A 16,162-nucleotide genomic window follows, 5' to 3' on the forward strand; every position below is an offset into this window, starting at 1 on the left:
GTGTTGCCTCGCATTCGTAAGAAACGCACATGTCGACATGGCGTCAAGAGAAACAAACAAAATCAAAACTGCAAATTGATATAATTTAATTTGCTACACGATTTATTGCTAATTTAAATAATGTTTTTCGTGACAAACATTTGAAGTTGTAACTGAATGTTATTAAATAATATGTTTTCTTTAAATATAGCTTATTTAAGTATTTATGCACGTGTCTTAATTGTAAAATATTTAGACTAAATTATTAAAACATCTTTGTTTGTTACTTTTTAAATTTTTTATTAAACTTAATTTAAACTATCGATATTTGTATTTCACATCCCTAGAATACCCACCAGACTTCCCTACTTCAGTGCGGCACAGGGTGCATAAGCCTTGTATTTTGAATATAGCTATAATTTTTATACTATAGCCTGACCAGGAACATAAAAACCCTGGCATAGAGGCGCGTCAATTGCATTTGATAGTGCAACACTGGGTACAGTCGTACCTGTATAAAATTAATAGGCTAACTTTATGTATCAGGATTTAGGATTATGGGCTAATGTAATATTTTCATAAATTAACAAAAAATATTATAAAACAGGTAAACTGGTTTAAATAAATTTAATGAAACCATCAATCGAGCAAGTAGGATTTTATTATTATTCATCAATAATCAAATTCTAAACTTGAATATTCAACTACAATGTCTGCTCATGAACGCTTCAAACTCGGTACTTCTTTCCCAATTCCATAAAATTCAACACTTACAAAGTTACAAAAAACTTTAAAATAGGTAGTTGAAACAAACCACAGCTAATTTTCATAGTTGACTGTACTATACGATAAACATGTCAGTCAATTTGACAACCTTTGTCGGAAACATTATTCAATGAAAATATTGTCCGAACCCTTAGTATTTCTCTTCGACAAATACTTTAACACATTGTGAACCACTTTTCTTTCACGACTATAAAAATATTTTAGCAATTTAATTCACAAAATCAATTGCGCACATTTAAAATAAAGTTTGTTTACACTTTGACAACAATAGACTGACATGTAAGGTGACATGTCAATGAAGTTTTCAGTTACTGTTGCCATTAAAAGAAATTAGTACCATTAATTTTCCGCAACATGGCGAGGGTTTTTATGTTCCTGGTCAGGCTATAAACAAGTTATTCACGAACGCCTTCAGGTGTATGTCAATAAATGCATTATTATTAATATTCAAAGAAAAAAAACACAATATCTATTAACATGAAGCCAAAAATTAAATTAATATATCTTAAATATTACAAGGTCTTTAAGCCTTGTGCCGCCACAATGTAAGTTTTAATACCAGGTTTACTGACCTTGTACCGAAGGAATGGAAAGTATTAGAAAGTTACTGCCGCAGCAAAGGTGTTAAAAATCAAATATGTATTCCTATCGCCTTTCGTGGTACAAACAAGGTATTAAAAACTGACCCTACATGTAACTTGACAACTCATTGTTGCGAGTAGTAAAGTGGTCACTTGGTCGCTATTCGTAGCTACTGAAGGTGCATTCACATTTACACCCATCTCTTCGCTTCGAGTAGACAGCAAGCTTTTCTAAGCACGGATAATTCATTATTTGATGAGTGATTCTTTTTCACCGCATCCTTTCAGTGACGCCACGCGGCTGTGCGCCGAATACTTATGGCGCATCTCGCCACAATGGACCTGCCGTATAAGGGACGTCATTTTCCTAAGGAAGGTCGGCAAACAAGAACAAATGTCACGTCGGCCGGCTCATTTCCTAGTCGTTGACAATATTACCTACCTACTGACGATCTAACGAGTATATCCTAAATTTTGATGATATTATCAAAAAACCTTGCCCACTTCCGTCAAGAAAACAAGTTTGTGTATGTACTTACATGTTAATGTCGCAATTTTAAAATCATAAAACTATTAGATACGTCGTAGTTGACACAGCTCAGTAGCGAACAATAACACAAGAAAAATTAAACCCATGGAGCGCGAAGAATCAACGGAAGTATCAACGGCAATAACTAATTCCCAAATGGGATCCTGTCTGACGGACGACGTTTCTACTTTGAAGTTAATTTTCTTTGAAACATCGGAAAATAATGATATAACGAAAGAAACAACCATTTATTCTTCAACAAATAACAAACTGCATTTCTATAATTATGATAAAATAAATTACTGCCTACTTATTTACTAGTAACCCTCCTTGACGATCTCTATAGACTCCGCCGGCGTCATGTAAACACTACTGTTCAATATTTTTAAGTCCATAGAATCTTTGTGTTGCCGCGGCATTTGGGCCCAGTCCACCGACAGCGACCGGAACTTTCTGCCCTTAGCTAAGTAATGGGAGAACGCTGTTTCGAGGTATTTTCTTCTGTACACGGTATAGATCCAATCGTCGGAGTTGGAGCGTCTTTTGAGTTCGTTGCTGTTGAAGTCGGTGCCGGCGGGCGCGGCGGCGGGGACGTCGAGGGAGCCGCGCGCGCCGGAGAGCTGTCCCGCCTGCCGCCGCCGGAAACGGCGCGCGCGCACGCCGGATTCGCCCGCCGACCCCGCCGGGTCCTCGCGCCGCGCCAGCCAGTAGTAGTGCGCCACGGGGTCCCGCGGGCCCCAGTGCCGCGACGGACGGAACGCCGACTTCAGTTTCTGCGGATTAACGCATTCTACACTCGTTCCTTCCGAGACAAATTACAGGAAACAATCCAATATTAAATTCACAACGCGTGCATGTTACGGTTAGACTAGGCAAGGCCCCGTCCTTAATAGTAGCAGATGTCAGTCGAGGAAAAGTGCTATGTTATTTCGCAGAGCAGAGGAAATCACATATATAGGAAGCGGAGCTTGACACATTTGCATGAGGCCCTTAGCGCTCGCTTTGCATCGCAAGCAGATCGCACATACCAACATTAGAGCTACCATTAGCATAAATATTAATATCGATGTTGACATCAAGATAATAGTACCAAATGTTTGATGATTTCAAGCCGTTACTAAGGCTTTGACTAGTAGCGAGCGTGAACACGCTATATGTGCCTTTAAGAAACTCTAGCAACTTGACAAAACTTAGTTTAAGATTACTCGTAGGTTGATAACTGCAATTTTTTTAAGAGAAGACTATTACTTTTCTACTAATATTAGGTTTTTTTCTGATTCTTAGTTACAACCGCGCAACACACCAACTTTTGAACTAATACCCTAATAATCATCTTCCTCACCCCGATAACGTCGTACTGGACCTGGCGAGCCACGGTCACGGCCGCTAGCGCCAGCACCACTAAGATGGTAACCACGCCGGTAGCCACCGCGCCACTGGCAGCCCAGGGCGGCGCCGCCCAGCCACCGTCAGTTAACGCCACCACCAGCCACCAAAGCAACAGCGGCGCGACCACGCCAGGGACTGTACACCAGCCCAGCATCCAGAACTTTGACAGTGCTCGCCCAGTTAGGAACTCAACGTCTTCCATCAGGGCTTTCCAACCTGCGGAAATCAAAAATTCAATGAGAGCTATCGTTTTTATACTTAACAGTTGGCACCCCTGGCGATTGACAGGACCTTACTCTACAGTGGTGCCATCTTGATGAGTGCAAATGCGATAGTCCTCCTACCACTTTCACGCTCACCACTTAGTGCCACTGTCTTCGCTACTAGCAAGTGACAGGACCTTACTCTACAGTGGCGCTAACTGGTGAGCGCTAAAACGATAGCCCTCATTAGGAGTTATTGGCTATCTCACTCATCACATTCTTTTTCAAGGATTTGCTCACATTATTTAGGAAATTAGAGGCTTCTTTGAAACCTTTAGAACTTCCAAATAGACGAGCAGCTCAAAGTTAACTTTAGAATTCATTCGATATAATCCTATAGTTCCATGGCAAAAAAGTTGTGAAACTTGAAAGATAATTCAAGTTTCTTTTTATTTGCCTCTTAACGCATTTCTCTAAAATAAGACCAAGGTGACAAACGGGATGTGTTCGCGACAGTCAAACCGTTCAGTTAGATGCGAACGTTAACCTGCCTTAGACAAACTATTGTGTTGCTAATCTAGGGTCATTGAAACTAGTGCGCACTGCCATGACACCTTAAGTTTTTCGGAGGAAATACGTTACGCATATCTGCTGCAGAGAGAGATGCAAGTGAACAGTTAATATTTTTAACCAGAAGATTCCGGGTGTAGCTCGATTTCACCTCCGGCTTCCGGCTTGCCAGGCCAAATATTTCCTGATTGAGTTTAAAAAGAACGAAGTTCAGGATTTTGGCCACTTACCGATGAAGAAGAAGGCGGCCGGCCAGAGCCGCCACCAAGCCACTGGACCTTACTCTACAGTGGCGCCAACTGGTGAGCGCTAAAACCATCATGATCATCGTCATTTCGGCCATAGGACGTCCACTGCTGAACATAGGCCTCCCCCAATGACTTCCACATCGCACGTTTGGTAGCGGCCTGCATCCAGCGCCTTCCTGCTACCTTTATCAGGTCGTCGGTCCACCTTGTGGGTGGACGTCCCACGCTGCGTTTTCCGGTACGTGGCCTCCATTCCAGAACCTTGCTGCCCCATCGGCCGTCAGTTCTGCGTACTATGTGCCCTGCCCACTGCCACTTCAACTTGCTAATCCGTCGGGCTATGTCAGCGACTTTAGTTCGTTTACTGATCTCCTCATTCAGCGCAACAACGATAGCCCTTATTGTAGCTACTTACCGTAGATGAAGACGAAGGCGAGGACCTCCAGCACAGTAGCGAGGCAAACCAACAGTGGCACAGCGGTATCCTCAATCAAGGCCAGCGCGTCCCAGCGGCCGGCCAGTGCCGCCAGCGAGCCACCGGACCTTTACAGTGGCGCCAACTGGTGAGCGCTACAACGACAGCCATTATTGTAGCTACTTACCGTAGATGAAGACGAAGGCGAGGACCTCCAGCACAGTAGCGAGGCAAACCAACAGTGGCACAGCGGTATCCTCAATCAAGGCCAGCGCGTCCCAGCGGCCGGCCAGTGCCGCCAGCGAGCCACCGGACCTTTACAGTGGCGCCAACTGGTGAGCGCTACAACGACAGCCATTATTGTAGCTACTTACCGTAGATGAAGACGAAGGCGAGGACCTCCAGCACAGTAGCGAGGCAAACCAACAGTGGCACAGCGGTATCCTCAATCAAGGCCAGCGCGTCCCAGCGGCCGGCCAGTGCCGCCAGCGAGCCACCGGACCTTTACAGTGGCGCCAACTGGTGAGCGCTACAACGACAGCCATTATTGTAGCTACTTACCGTAGATGAAGACGAAGGCGAGGACCTCCAGCACAGTAGCGAGGCAAACCAACAGTGGCACAGCGGTATCCTCAATCAAGGCGAGCGCGTCCCAGCGGCCGGCCAGTGCCGCCAGCGAGCCACCGGACCTTTACAGTGGCGCCAACTGGTGAGCGCTACAACGACAGCCATTATTGTAGCTACTTACCGTAGATGAAGACGAAGGCGAGGACCTCCAGCACAGTAGCGAGGCAAACCAACAGTGGCACAGCGGTATCCTCAATCAAGGCCAGCGCGTCCCAGCGGCCGGCCAGTGCCGCCAGCGAGCCACCGGACCTTTACAGTGGCGCCAACTGGTGAGCGCTACAACGACAGCCATTATTGTAGCTACTTACCGTAGATGAAGACGAAGGCGAGGACCTCCAGCACAGTAGCGAGGCAAACCAACAGTGGCACAGCGGTATCCTCAATCAAGGCCAGCGCGTCCCAGCGGCCGGCCAGTGCCGCCAGCGAGCCACCGGACCTTTACAGTGGCGCCAACTGGTGAGCGCTACAACGACAGCCATTATTGTAGCTACTTACCGTAGATGAAGACGAAGGCGAGGACCTCCAGCACAGTAGCGAGGCAAACCAACAGTGGCACAGCGGTATCCTCAATCAAGGCCAGCGCGTCCCAGCGGCCGGCCAGTGCCGCCAGCGAGCCACCGGACCTTTACAGTGGCGCCAACTGGTGAGCGCTACAACGACAGCCATTATTGTAGCTACTTACCGTAGATGAAGACGAAGGCGAGGACCTCCAGCACAGTAGCGAGGCAAACCAACAGTGGCACAGCGGTATCCTCAATCAAGGCCAGCGCGTCCCAGCGGCCGGCCAGTGCCGCCAGCGAGCCACCGGACCTTTACAGTGGCGCCAACTGGTGAGCGCTACAACGACAGCCATTATTGTAGCTACTTACCGTAGATGAAGACGAAGGCGAGGACCTCCAGCACAGTAGCGAGGCAAACCAACAGTGGCACAGCGGTATCCTCAATCAAGGCCAGCGCGTCCCAGCGGCCGGCCAGTGCCGCCAGCGAGCCACCGGACCTTTACAGTGGCGCCAACTGGTGAGCGCTACAACGACAGCCATTATTGTAGCTACTTACCGTAGATGAAGACGAAGGCGAGGACCTCCAGCACAGTAGCGAGGCAAACCAACAGTGGCACAGCGGTATCCTCAATCAAGGCCAGCGCGTCCCAGCGGCCGGCCAGTGCCGCCAGCGAGCCACCGGACCTTTACAGTGGCGCCAACTGGTGAGCGCTACAACGACAGCCATTATTGTAGCTACTTACCGTAGATGAAGACGAAGGCGAGGACCTCCAGCACAGTAGCGAGGCAAACCAACAGTGGCACAGCGGTATCCTCAATCAAGGCCAGCGCGTCCCAGCGGCCGGCCAGTGCCGCCAGCGAGCCACCGGACCTTTACAGTGGCGCCAACTGGTGAGCGCTACAACGACAGCCATTATTGTAGCTACTTACCGTAGATGAAGACGAAGGCGAGGACCTCCAGCACAGTAGCGAGGCAAACCAACAGTGGCACAGCGGTATCCTCAATCAAGGCCAGCGCGTCCCAGCGGCCGGCCAGTGCCGCCAGCGAGCCCGCCGCTCCTATCGCCGAGCCGCCGGCGCACGCCACGCGCCACCGCGCGCCGCCGGAACGCCGGACGCGGTCGTAGATCGGGTACAGGAATGTTAGCTGGAATTGACGATAGATTTGATATGTATTGATTTTAGTATTACCAGGCCTGTTCATCTCCGCGAGTTTACATCGAAAACAAAACACGCACGATGGCCCACCTACAGGATACTATTCGACAAGGCCTCACATACGAGCGAACATTGACTCACGCACGCGTATTCTTGTGTATGATGGAAGAAAATAAAGAAAATGGTGTACTAAATACTGTGCAGTATTTAACTGCCTAAATAATAATAAAAACACAGAATGTACTTTTTTAAGTTGCCTCAAGACACTGAGAGGTAAATAAGTAGTTAATATTATTCATGATAATTCATTTTAAATCATGAGTATTTCCGCAGTTTGGCACCTCACGTCACATCATTTTACCGAAGTCAGCCCTATAGCTTCGGCGCAGTGCCGATCACTGACGTGTCAACAAAATGGTGCTTGACTCTTGAGACAGGCTAAATTATACCATATTGTTAATGACATTGAGCATACATTTTTTTAAATACCTTCGCGAAGTAAAACTTCTGTACGTAGTACTTATTATTATTCTGTGGTATTACTAGGCACTAAGCGACCTGAACATCGACCTTTTTTTTCGCCGAAAAATTGCGCTTAGGTACCCACTGGCTGATGGGGTCAGCTAGTGTATTATAATGTAGACCAGAAGAGGCGGGGCTTACTTACTAAAACCCGACAGTGTCCTCTAGGGCAAATCAAACGGAACCGAGAGTTATTGTTCTAAGCATTCGTCTGCGACTAACCAAAACAGTGACTTAAGTCCGTCACATTAGCGCCCGCAAACCAAACACAGTCTTCTAATAATTTACGAAGCAGCTACACACCATGGTAATAACGCCTGATAGGAACAGCGCGGCAAACACGAGCAGCGGCCACGCGATGCTAAGGTCGCGCTCGTAGGCAGCTCGGTAGATTTGCTCGAGCACGGCGGCCGCGCTTGTGTCGGGTTCAGGAGCACCCAGCGCGAACCAGAACAGAGGCCCAAGCCAGCCCGCTACGATGTTGGTGGCCACGAAGGCTATAGCTGTCCTGGAATGAACGATAAAGGTAGGCACTTGACTTAAATGCAAAAGTTGTAAGAATTTGAGGTGGTTTTAACAATCAATTAGTCATTTGTATACCGGGCCTTCACTACCTAGTCTACACATTTTCTTTTTCCATGGACGATAGTAGACAAACTATTTAGTTATTAAAATCGCAGCTATTTAGCTGCGAATTTACTAATCCTTATTCAGGTCTTAGAAAAATGGCTTTTAAACTACAAATAACCTTTTTAATTAACTAATGTGTGTGATAATTATAAAATAATTAATAATTATCACATTAGCATCAGTGATCGGAGGATCGACTAAACGTTTAACTGTTAACTCTACAAGCCTAAATAAAATAATTATACAAACCACTGCACATTGGTAACGCTGTAGATAGCGTCTCCAGCCGAGACCAAGTAACCGCCGGCCGTATGGGTCGCCAACAACGCCTGCGTTAACGCGCTGATCCAAACGCGCGGCTCCAGAAAGTGCCGCCAATGCCGCGCCTCGTGGAACCACGTTAGGCGGCCCCACGACCCGATGCCGGATACCACCACGAAGCCCAACACTACGAGCGTCGGGCCCAGGATATAGAAGACACGCTTCATCAACTTCACTGGACTGTAAAGGCTGTGCGAACAAATGGCTAACGTAAACAACCACAATAGAAAGTTTGAGAAATATTGACTAAACTCCACAAAATCCAAAATAAACTCGGTTAATGAAAGCTATCGTTTTTATACTTAACGGTTGGCACCACCGACTCTTAAGGTGGCGCCATTCTGGAAAATTCAAATGCGATGCTATCGTCCTCCTACCGCTTCAGCGATCATCACTTGGCGCCACTATCTTCCCCACTACGGGACTATTCCCACGTCTCTTTCCCACCGCTGCAACTCCTGTGTAGCCAGGATCTACAGCTTGACCGCCAATAAAAGCCCAACCAGTAAAGGTCAAGTCGCTGTCATCTTCGCCACTAGCAAGTGACAGCGACCTTACTCTACATTGGCTCTAAATAGTGAGCGCTAAAACGACAGCCCTCATTGCTAGGACATTTTCCAAGATTAAAATATTATACATAATAATAATAATACATACATACATATCATACAAAGTGATACTTACAGAAAAGGCAATGCTATCCATATGAAACAAATAATCAATGACATAGCAATGAAATATTCGGGCTTCTGTCTCACTGGAGCCAGGAACGTTGCGCTGTAAATTGTATGTAAGTTTATAGTGGTGTATTTAAATATGAATAAAGTAGAATTTCTAATATTTTAAAGCTTACTTTAAACAATTGGTCGTGTTTATTATATCTTCGAAGCCATCCTGTAAAAGAAAAAAAAACTTACTAAACAAGACAGTAAGTAATACATATAATAAATCTACGACAATCTTAATCTAAAATAGTAACCTTTTACTGCGGCTACTAATTGCGCTTAACGGTTACTGCTTGAGAGTCTTATTCAAGGGGAGATTGATCTAGGAGTTTGATACTCCTGTATCTGAATCAGACTACGTCTCCTAGATCAGGCACAGTAGTCTGATTCAGGGGGAGTCTGATTTAGGAGACATAGTTTGATTCAGGTGGTGTCTGATCTAAAAAGGATAGTTGGTTCATGGGGGGAGAGTCTGATCTGGGGGGTTAATCTGAACCAGAGAGACTGATCGGAGCGCAGTTTGATTCAGAGGGGAATCTGATCCAGATTGGGTCTGATCTTGGACGAGAGTCTGATTAGGGGGGAGAACTCTTTTTCGATTCCTTCTTTGCTGCTAAAGGTCTGGTCTAGATTTAACGATTTGACATAGCTATTTATATTCAGGCAAAGGTTACCAACCTCGTTCAGGCGAGGGTCGGAGCAGGCGCGGAAGGGGATGGAGTTGCTGAGCGTGTAGAGGAAGTAGGCGACGGTGAGCGCCAGGTACACCGCCGAGCTCACGCAGCCCAGCGCAGTGACCAGCAGACGGAGGTAGCCAACGCCTGGAATTACAATAAACATATACTCCGGCGACCTAGAGCACTTGACTTAAAACATCATTTCTAAAGCCCGGTCCGTGAGCACGTAGAATTTTGTCCAATGACCCCTAACTACCCATCCTTATCACTCGCGCGTAATTATATTGCTGTCGCGACTGTGCGACTGGCACCCGCAGTGCGAGCGCGATAGCAACATAATTACGCGTCATTGGACAAAATTCTACGTGCTCACGGACCAGACTATACCACCAATACCACCATACATTACAAATTAATGTTTCTGTAACCAAAAGATAGTTTGCCTCTCAGAGTCTAAGTAAAATCTGCAGAAGTGGTCCGTAGAATCCACCACCAAGACACCTGAGTTGTGTGTGACCCTCTGCATAGAGATATAGAGAGATGTCAACTAATGCGCTATGTTCGAAACTCAGTGTCGCATTAGAAATTCACACGCACAAAGTAATCAAAATGTGTGCTCATTATCCACTGTATCAGTACTCAACGTTCGAATAATATTTAGTACTAGCTTTTGCCCGCGGCTTCACCCGCGTGAAATTTAGTGCCACAGATTGGCATAAATTATAGCCGATATGTTAATCTGGGTTACAAATAATAATACTATAAAGTTTCAACAAAATCCGTTCAGTAGTTTTTGCGTGAAAGAGTAACAAACATCCACATAAACTTTCACCTTTATAATATTAGTAGGACTACACAAGCAATGTAAACTGTTTACATTATGACGTCGCTGCTGTCATCATCGCTGTCACGAGCAATGTGTTCTGTTTTTGGGCATATTGCTGCGCTGCGACACCTGCACCCACCTTGTCACATCTCCCTTTAGTGTCTGTGATCTATGTGTCTTATTTTATACGGTTATAAACACCCTGTGACACCCCTGCGAGACATGGCGCGCTTTACGTGTGGCTCTCACCGGCGCGACCACTTGACTGAAACTGTATAGTTTCACAATAAATTATTGAGTGCGATAAAGTTGAACCTTTGAAGAAAGGCACCGCGCGCCATATGCCGACCGCGTCCTGCTGGCTGAGCTGCCCCAAGGCCAGCTGCAGCAGCGCCAGCGGGAGCACCAGCAGCGCCGCCGTCGACGCCGCCAGCGCGAACTGAAGCCCGCCGAAGCGGAAAGCTTCCCGCGGCGCGCGCCACGTTGAACTGAAGCCCACGCTCACGGCCAGGGTGCATAGGTGAGCACGGATCAGCGGCCATTTGATCCATTGCTAAACAACGAAAATAACAGTTTTACTTTTAACCAATTCATGGTCTCAGGTATGCAGCGCCGCCGCTGACGCAGCCCTCTGAAGCCGATAGCCTCAAGAGCGCACCACGTGCAGTAAAGGTTCAGCCAAACGATCGCGATCAGACTTAAATGCATTGATCGCCTTCGCCATCGCTACACGCCGGCTGATCGCGTGTAATCGCCGTTGGTTTGCCTGAACCTTTAAGCCAGCGCTCGCCGCCAACGTGCATTAAGTAAGATAAAGACCTATTCATCTGGCAGATAAATTTCTAAATCAAATCAAATTTCTTTAGGATATCAGGGACTTTATCAGAGAGCAGTGAAACATGCCCCAATAATAACAAAACCTCTCGGCAAAAGATAAGGCTACTGTCTCAAGTAGCGTATTTGGTAACAAAAAGATGTATTATGAAGATTTTATTCAGCTATTAATTATCACATATCACATTTTGAGTTGTTGCTAACTTAATAAGTAGGAATAAAATACTGATATGCTTACCTTCACTTTGTAGTACTGAATCATTTTTATCCAAAAATTAACAAAATAAATCAACAGAATCACATAATGTTTCTTACAATGCACCTGAACTGTTATGGTGATACTGCAGAAAGAATTCTTGAACTGAACAGTTTTGCAACGCTTTGATAAGTGAGATAAAGTTATCTCAGGGCGATCCTAAAAATCAATCGGTCTCAAACGGTTATCAGGCCTTAAGTGTCTCCTGGATGGTGACCGACTTATCTGCGGCAAGATACTGCAGTAGGTCGCCGGTCACCGCAGTCCATGTTTGGAAAGTACATAATTTGTTGTTTTTCACACAGATGTTTTTAAACATGCGCCGACCTTCGTCATTCGATGATTATTATCATAATAATTTGAGTGTGTAAGAGAAAGACTCAAACGACAAATTGTTACGAGATTGATTAATAATAAATTGTTAGCATCAATTTGATCGATAATTCATCCCCTTTTATTTTGCCCGTTTGTAAATATATTTTTTACAGTTTTTGAGCACCAGCTGTAAAGACAATTTTGCTGTCGACTGTACCGAGGTTATGCTTATTATTATTTTTAAAACAAACGACACTTAGTAAGTTGACTAATAATAAGAAAGAAAAGAAGCCATAAATAAAATGGAATAAAACACAAATATGACCTTTTAAATTTTATTTGTAAAATTTCTTAACAGCTAAATTCTTAACTTAATAATTTTGATCTGATGTATATGCCTAAAGGTGCATTAAAATTGATAAATAACATATACTGTTACAATATTATATAAGTAATGTATCTGAGAAATACATAGATCGTCACTAAAACACCGAGATTTATAAATAATGTTACAGTTTCTTGATTTTACTTTACATAATTCTGAATAAACAAAGATTTAGGAACGGTACAGTTAAACTCATCGATACTACTAGCGCCGCCGACGGACGGGCAGCGCACTACATCACATAATCAAGTAAAAGGCACGGTAAAGGAGGAAAGTGGGTACATTATTCTTAAAATAATTTATTATTATAAGTAATAGAATTATATAAACAAACATATTATTATTTACAACGCAATACATACATGAAATTTAATATAAAATAACATACTCAGAAAAATACAGTAAAGTAACATAAATTATAAAATAAAAACATAATAATAAACATAAAACACCTATCAAGAAACTGCACTAGATAATAATTTATGGATTCCATCGATTAAAACATCTACTTAACATTGTAAATCATTCAAAAGTCATATTTGATAGACTATCTACTTAATTCACATTGAAAGTAATCTCATCTACCACATTTATTGATTCACACTGATTCCATTAAACGAGTTACTAGCTACGAATAATTCCATCAATCGAGCTGGCTGCGCGCCAGAGCCGCCTGACTAACCAACGTGCACGAGCCTTCTCCAATATCTTCATTCATCAGTTATCTTCAAAATCTCATCCTCTCTCATCATCGCCCAATCATCAATCTCCGATAGAATCTCAAAACCTAATAATCCGGTGGCTACACCGCGTCGCCAGCTTAACACCAATGACTATGTTTGAATAATATCTATGTACGTACTAGAACAACGGGGCTACCGTGACCTCAGCGGAGGCCGGAGTGCTGGGACAGTTCGTGGCAAAGAATCGGGGTTGCGTTGGAGGAGGGTCAGGGAGCGACATCCTTTCGACTGAACTGGTTCACATCCAAGTAGAACATAAAAATTAAAATATTTAATTTCTTTTAACAAACGTAATGTTCTACTCTACTTAATTTAGTTTATTGATATAACTTTTTATAGAAAATATAGATCAACTCTGCCTAATGTATTGCACAATATTAAAATGAAAGTAGTGTGAAATTCGTAGGTGTAAAAATATTTTATAACTCGACAACAATCAGTTCGCTACGCAACTAGACAACAACGGCCGCGCCCGACGGAAGAAGCTGGCGGCTGCGCCCGCGGCTTGGTGCGATCAAAACATATCAAAAATAGCCAAATTTAGCACTAATATACAAAGCCGAAGTACCGGCAATACCTACATGCAAAATATTAACGCGCAATTTACACATTCATGGCATTTTTGCCTATACAAGAAATGAAGCAGTGTAGAAAAGTGGTAGGAAATGTTAAGCATGCTATATTTGGAGCCATATTAAACTCCGATATCCCTGTTGAAACATTAGTATAGCTTATAAGGAACGGTTTCGATTTAAACAGCTCAAAAATGCTTAAGTATACCCTTATATGTATATGTTTACCTACAGACTAATATAAAATGAGAGTATGTGGCTAAGCTGGTTTGTGTTATGGATCTAAAGGTGAAATTTTGTGTGATGCTGAGTGTTAAATACAGCTAAACATTTATCTTTAATGGCATCGGCTTCAAGGAGAGAGACGAGTGCGACAGACAAGCGCGCGATGTCGCGTCGCGTGAAGCAGCAGCCTGTCGCGTGCAGCTTCGCGCTTCGATGTTAGTATCGCACAATTCGGATCTCACGGAAGGACAAGAATTGACTTTCCCTTAATTTACAAGTAACAATTTTTACTTTAAGTAACAGTCAATCTCCCTCCTACATTTCAACTCAGCTAAAATATCGCCCATTCAAACATCTCATTAAACAGACACAAACCATTCATCATCTACGAGTAATATTATTATTATTATACTTTATTTATTTAAAATCGAATAATGACTATTGTATACTTGGTTAAAATTACCATCGACAGTGATAATATTAAATTTAAATGTCGGTAAATCGCTACTGATTAATATCGCTACTAATAAAACCTTGATAATATTTTGCGTTGTTACTACATGTTACTGTTATAAAGTTAAAAACAAAGGAGTTGCACAAGTCAACTGAATGACTGACAGTCATTCATGTAGTAGACGAAATAAGTTGACTTTTCAAGAGGCGGAAAATATTATTAGTTTGCCCCAAATATTTTAAATGCAGATTCATCATACAGTTGGTTATGATAACAGAGTCATATTACGTTGTTGTTGACCTGTGTTGTTATTGCAGAGTGACTCATTTGTTTGTTGCATTCGACTGATCGACGCAGTGACACAAGCGCCACAGAAATGTAACTTCAATAACGCATGTTGTCGTTAGGTCTCATCATGATGTTTACAACTCATCTGAGGTTATTCGGGCTACAAACTAGTTTGCAATCCAAAAGATCATGATAGGCATCTATAGTCGAAATAATGAGGATTTAGAAGTACTTATGGTGTAAAAAATCGTTAAAGCAGCACACGTGACGTAGTATGAGACATTTCGATAAATAATACTCTTTTTTATAACCTTTTAAATTCGTAATGTTAATGTATTTTGTTTTGGAATCTCAAATCGGAAGTATGTGTCATGTTTGGAATGTTATTTCTAGTAGGTACGTCTAAGTGGACGTGACGGTAAGGGTCTTTTAGGTTTGTATATCCTGTGGTACATGACAAAATGGAGAATATATGTCATATTTGGGATGTTTTACCACAGAATAATTAAGTACTACGTACAGAAGTTTTACTTCTAAAGATAAAGATAAAGATAAAGATATTTTTATTTATCAGACCATGTGTGAGACAATACAGAAATATATTTTTGGTGTTAGTAGATTTTGTTAGTATCAACATGTCTTACCGATATTCGGCGTGTAAAAATTATAATTACTTAGTCTGTTTTTATATAATGATAAAAAATGAAAAGTCAATACATCGAAGTCAAATACAAATTAATTTAAAAATATATAATGTCAAAATTTATCATTAAGAAAGTCATTTATACAATAATAGCATTTTTCAATTAATAGTTTCTTAAATTTATTCTTGAAGAGATTATTATTAAGCGATTTATAGGCCTGGGGAATCTTATTATAAATTTTGGGAGCCATGCATACTACACTATTCAGCATCAGAGTTGTCTTTGCATTATGCAAGCATAATTTGCTACCATCGCGACGATTGCGGACAACTTTGTCAGCAAGCCGCGGAAACAGGTGACAGTTTGCTCTTACAAATAGTGCTATTTCCAATAAATATAATGACGGAAGTGTAAGAATTTTATGCTTTCTAAAGTATGGAATACAACTATCGGTTGTCTGAAGGCCAAACATAGCTCGGATACATCGTTTTTGACTTTTAAACGCTATTTCTTTATCCGTTGAGTTTCCCCAAAAAATGATACCATATCTAAGGACTGATTCCACCAGTCCATAATAGGCTGTGAGCAGAGCATCAGTACTTACTACGGTGGAAAGTTTAAACAAAGCAAAAGCTGAACTACAGGTTTTTTTGCTCAGTTCCTCTATATGGTTTTTCCAATTTAGTTTTTTGTCAATTTGTATACCGAGAAATCGTGTTGTATCCACCTCACTGATTAAAATATCATTGTAGCATATTTC

The 16,162-nt window shown here is 43.0% G+C and overlaps 1 protein-coding gene across 1 annotated transcript; it reads right to left on the reverse strand.

Moving 5' to 3' along the window:
- Window positions 1-6,749: 6,749 nt before the first annotated feature.
- On the reverse strand, window positions 6,750-11,906 carry LOC135087028 (sodium- and chloride-dependent glycine transporter 1-like). The gene is made up of 8 exons (XM_063981879.1): window positions 11,759-11,906; window positions 11,002-11,239; window positions 9,862-10,004; window positions 9,312-9,352; window positions 9,143-9,235; window positions 8,387-8,647; window positions 7,811-8,015; window positions 6,750-6,974 (listed from the first exon to the last, which is right to left on the reverse strand). Exons 1-8 carry the CDS (start codon window positions 11,780-11,782, stop codon window positions 6,750-6,752), a joined length of 1,230 nt encoding a protein of 409 aa, XP_063837949.1. The 5' UTR covers window positions 11,783-11,906.
- Window positions 11,907-16,162: the final 4,256 nt, after the last annotated feature.

The sequence above is a fragment of the Ostrinia nubilalis genome, chromosome Z, assembly GCF_963855985.1.
Source record: "Ostrinia nubilalis chromosome Z, ilOstNubi1.1, whole genome shotgun sequence".
Taxonomy (NCBI): domain Eukaryota; kingdom Metazoa; phylum Arthropoda; class Insecta; order Lepidoptera; family Crambidae; genus Ostrinia; species Ostrinia nubilalis.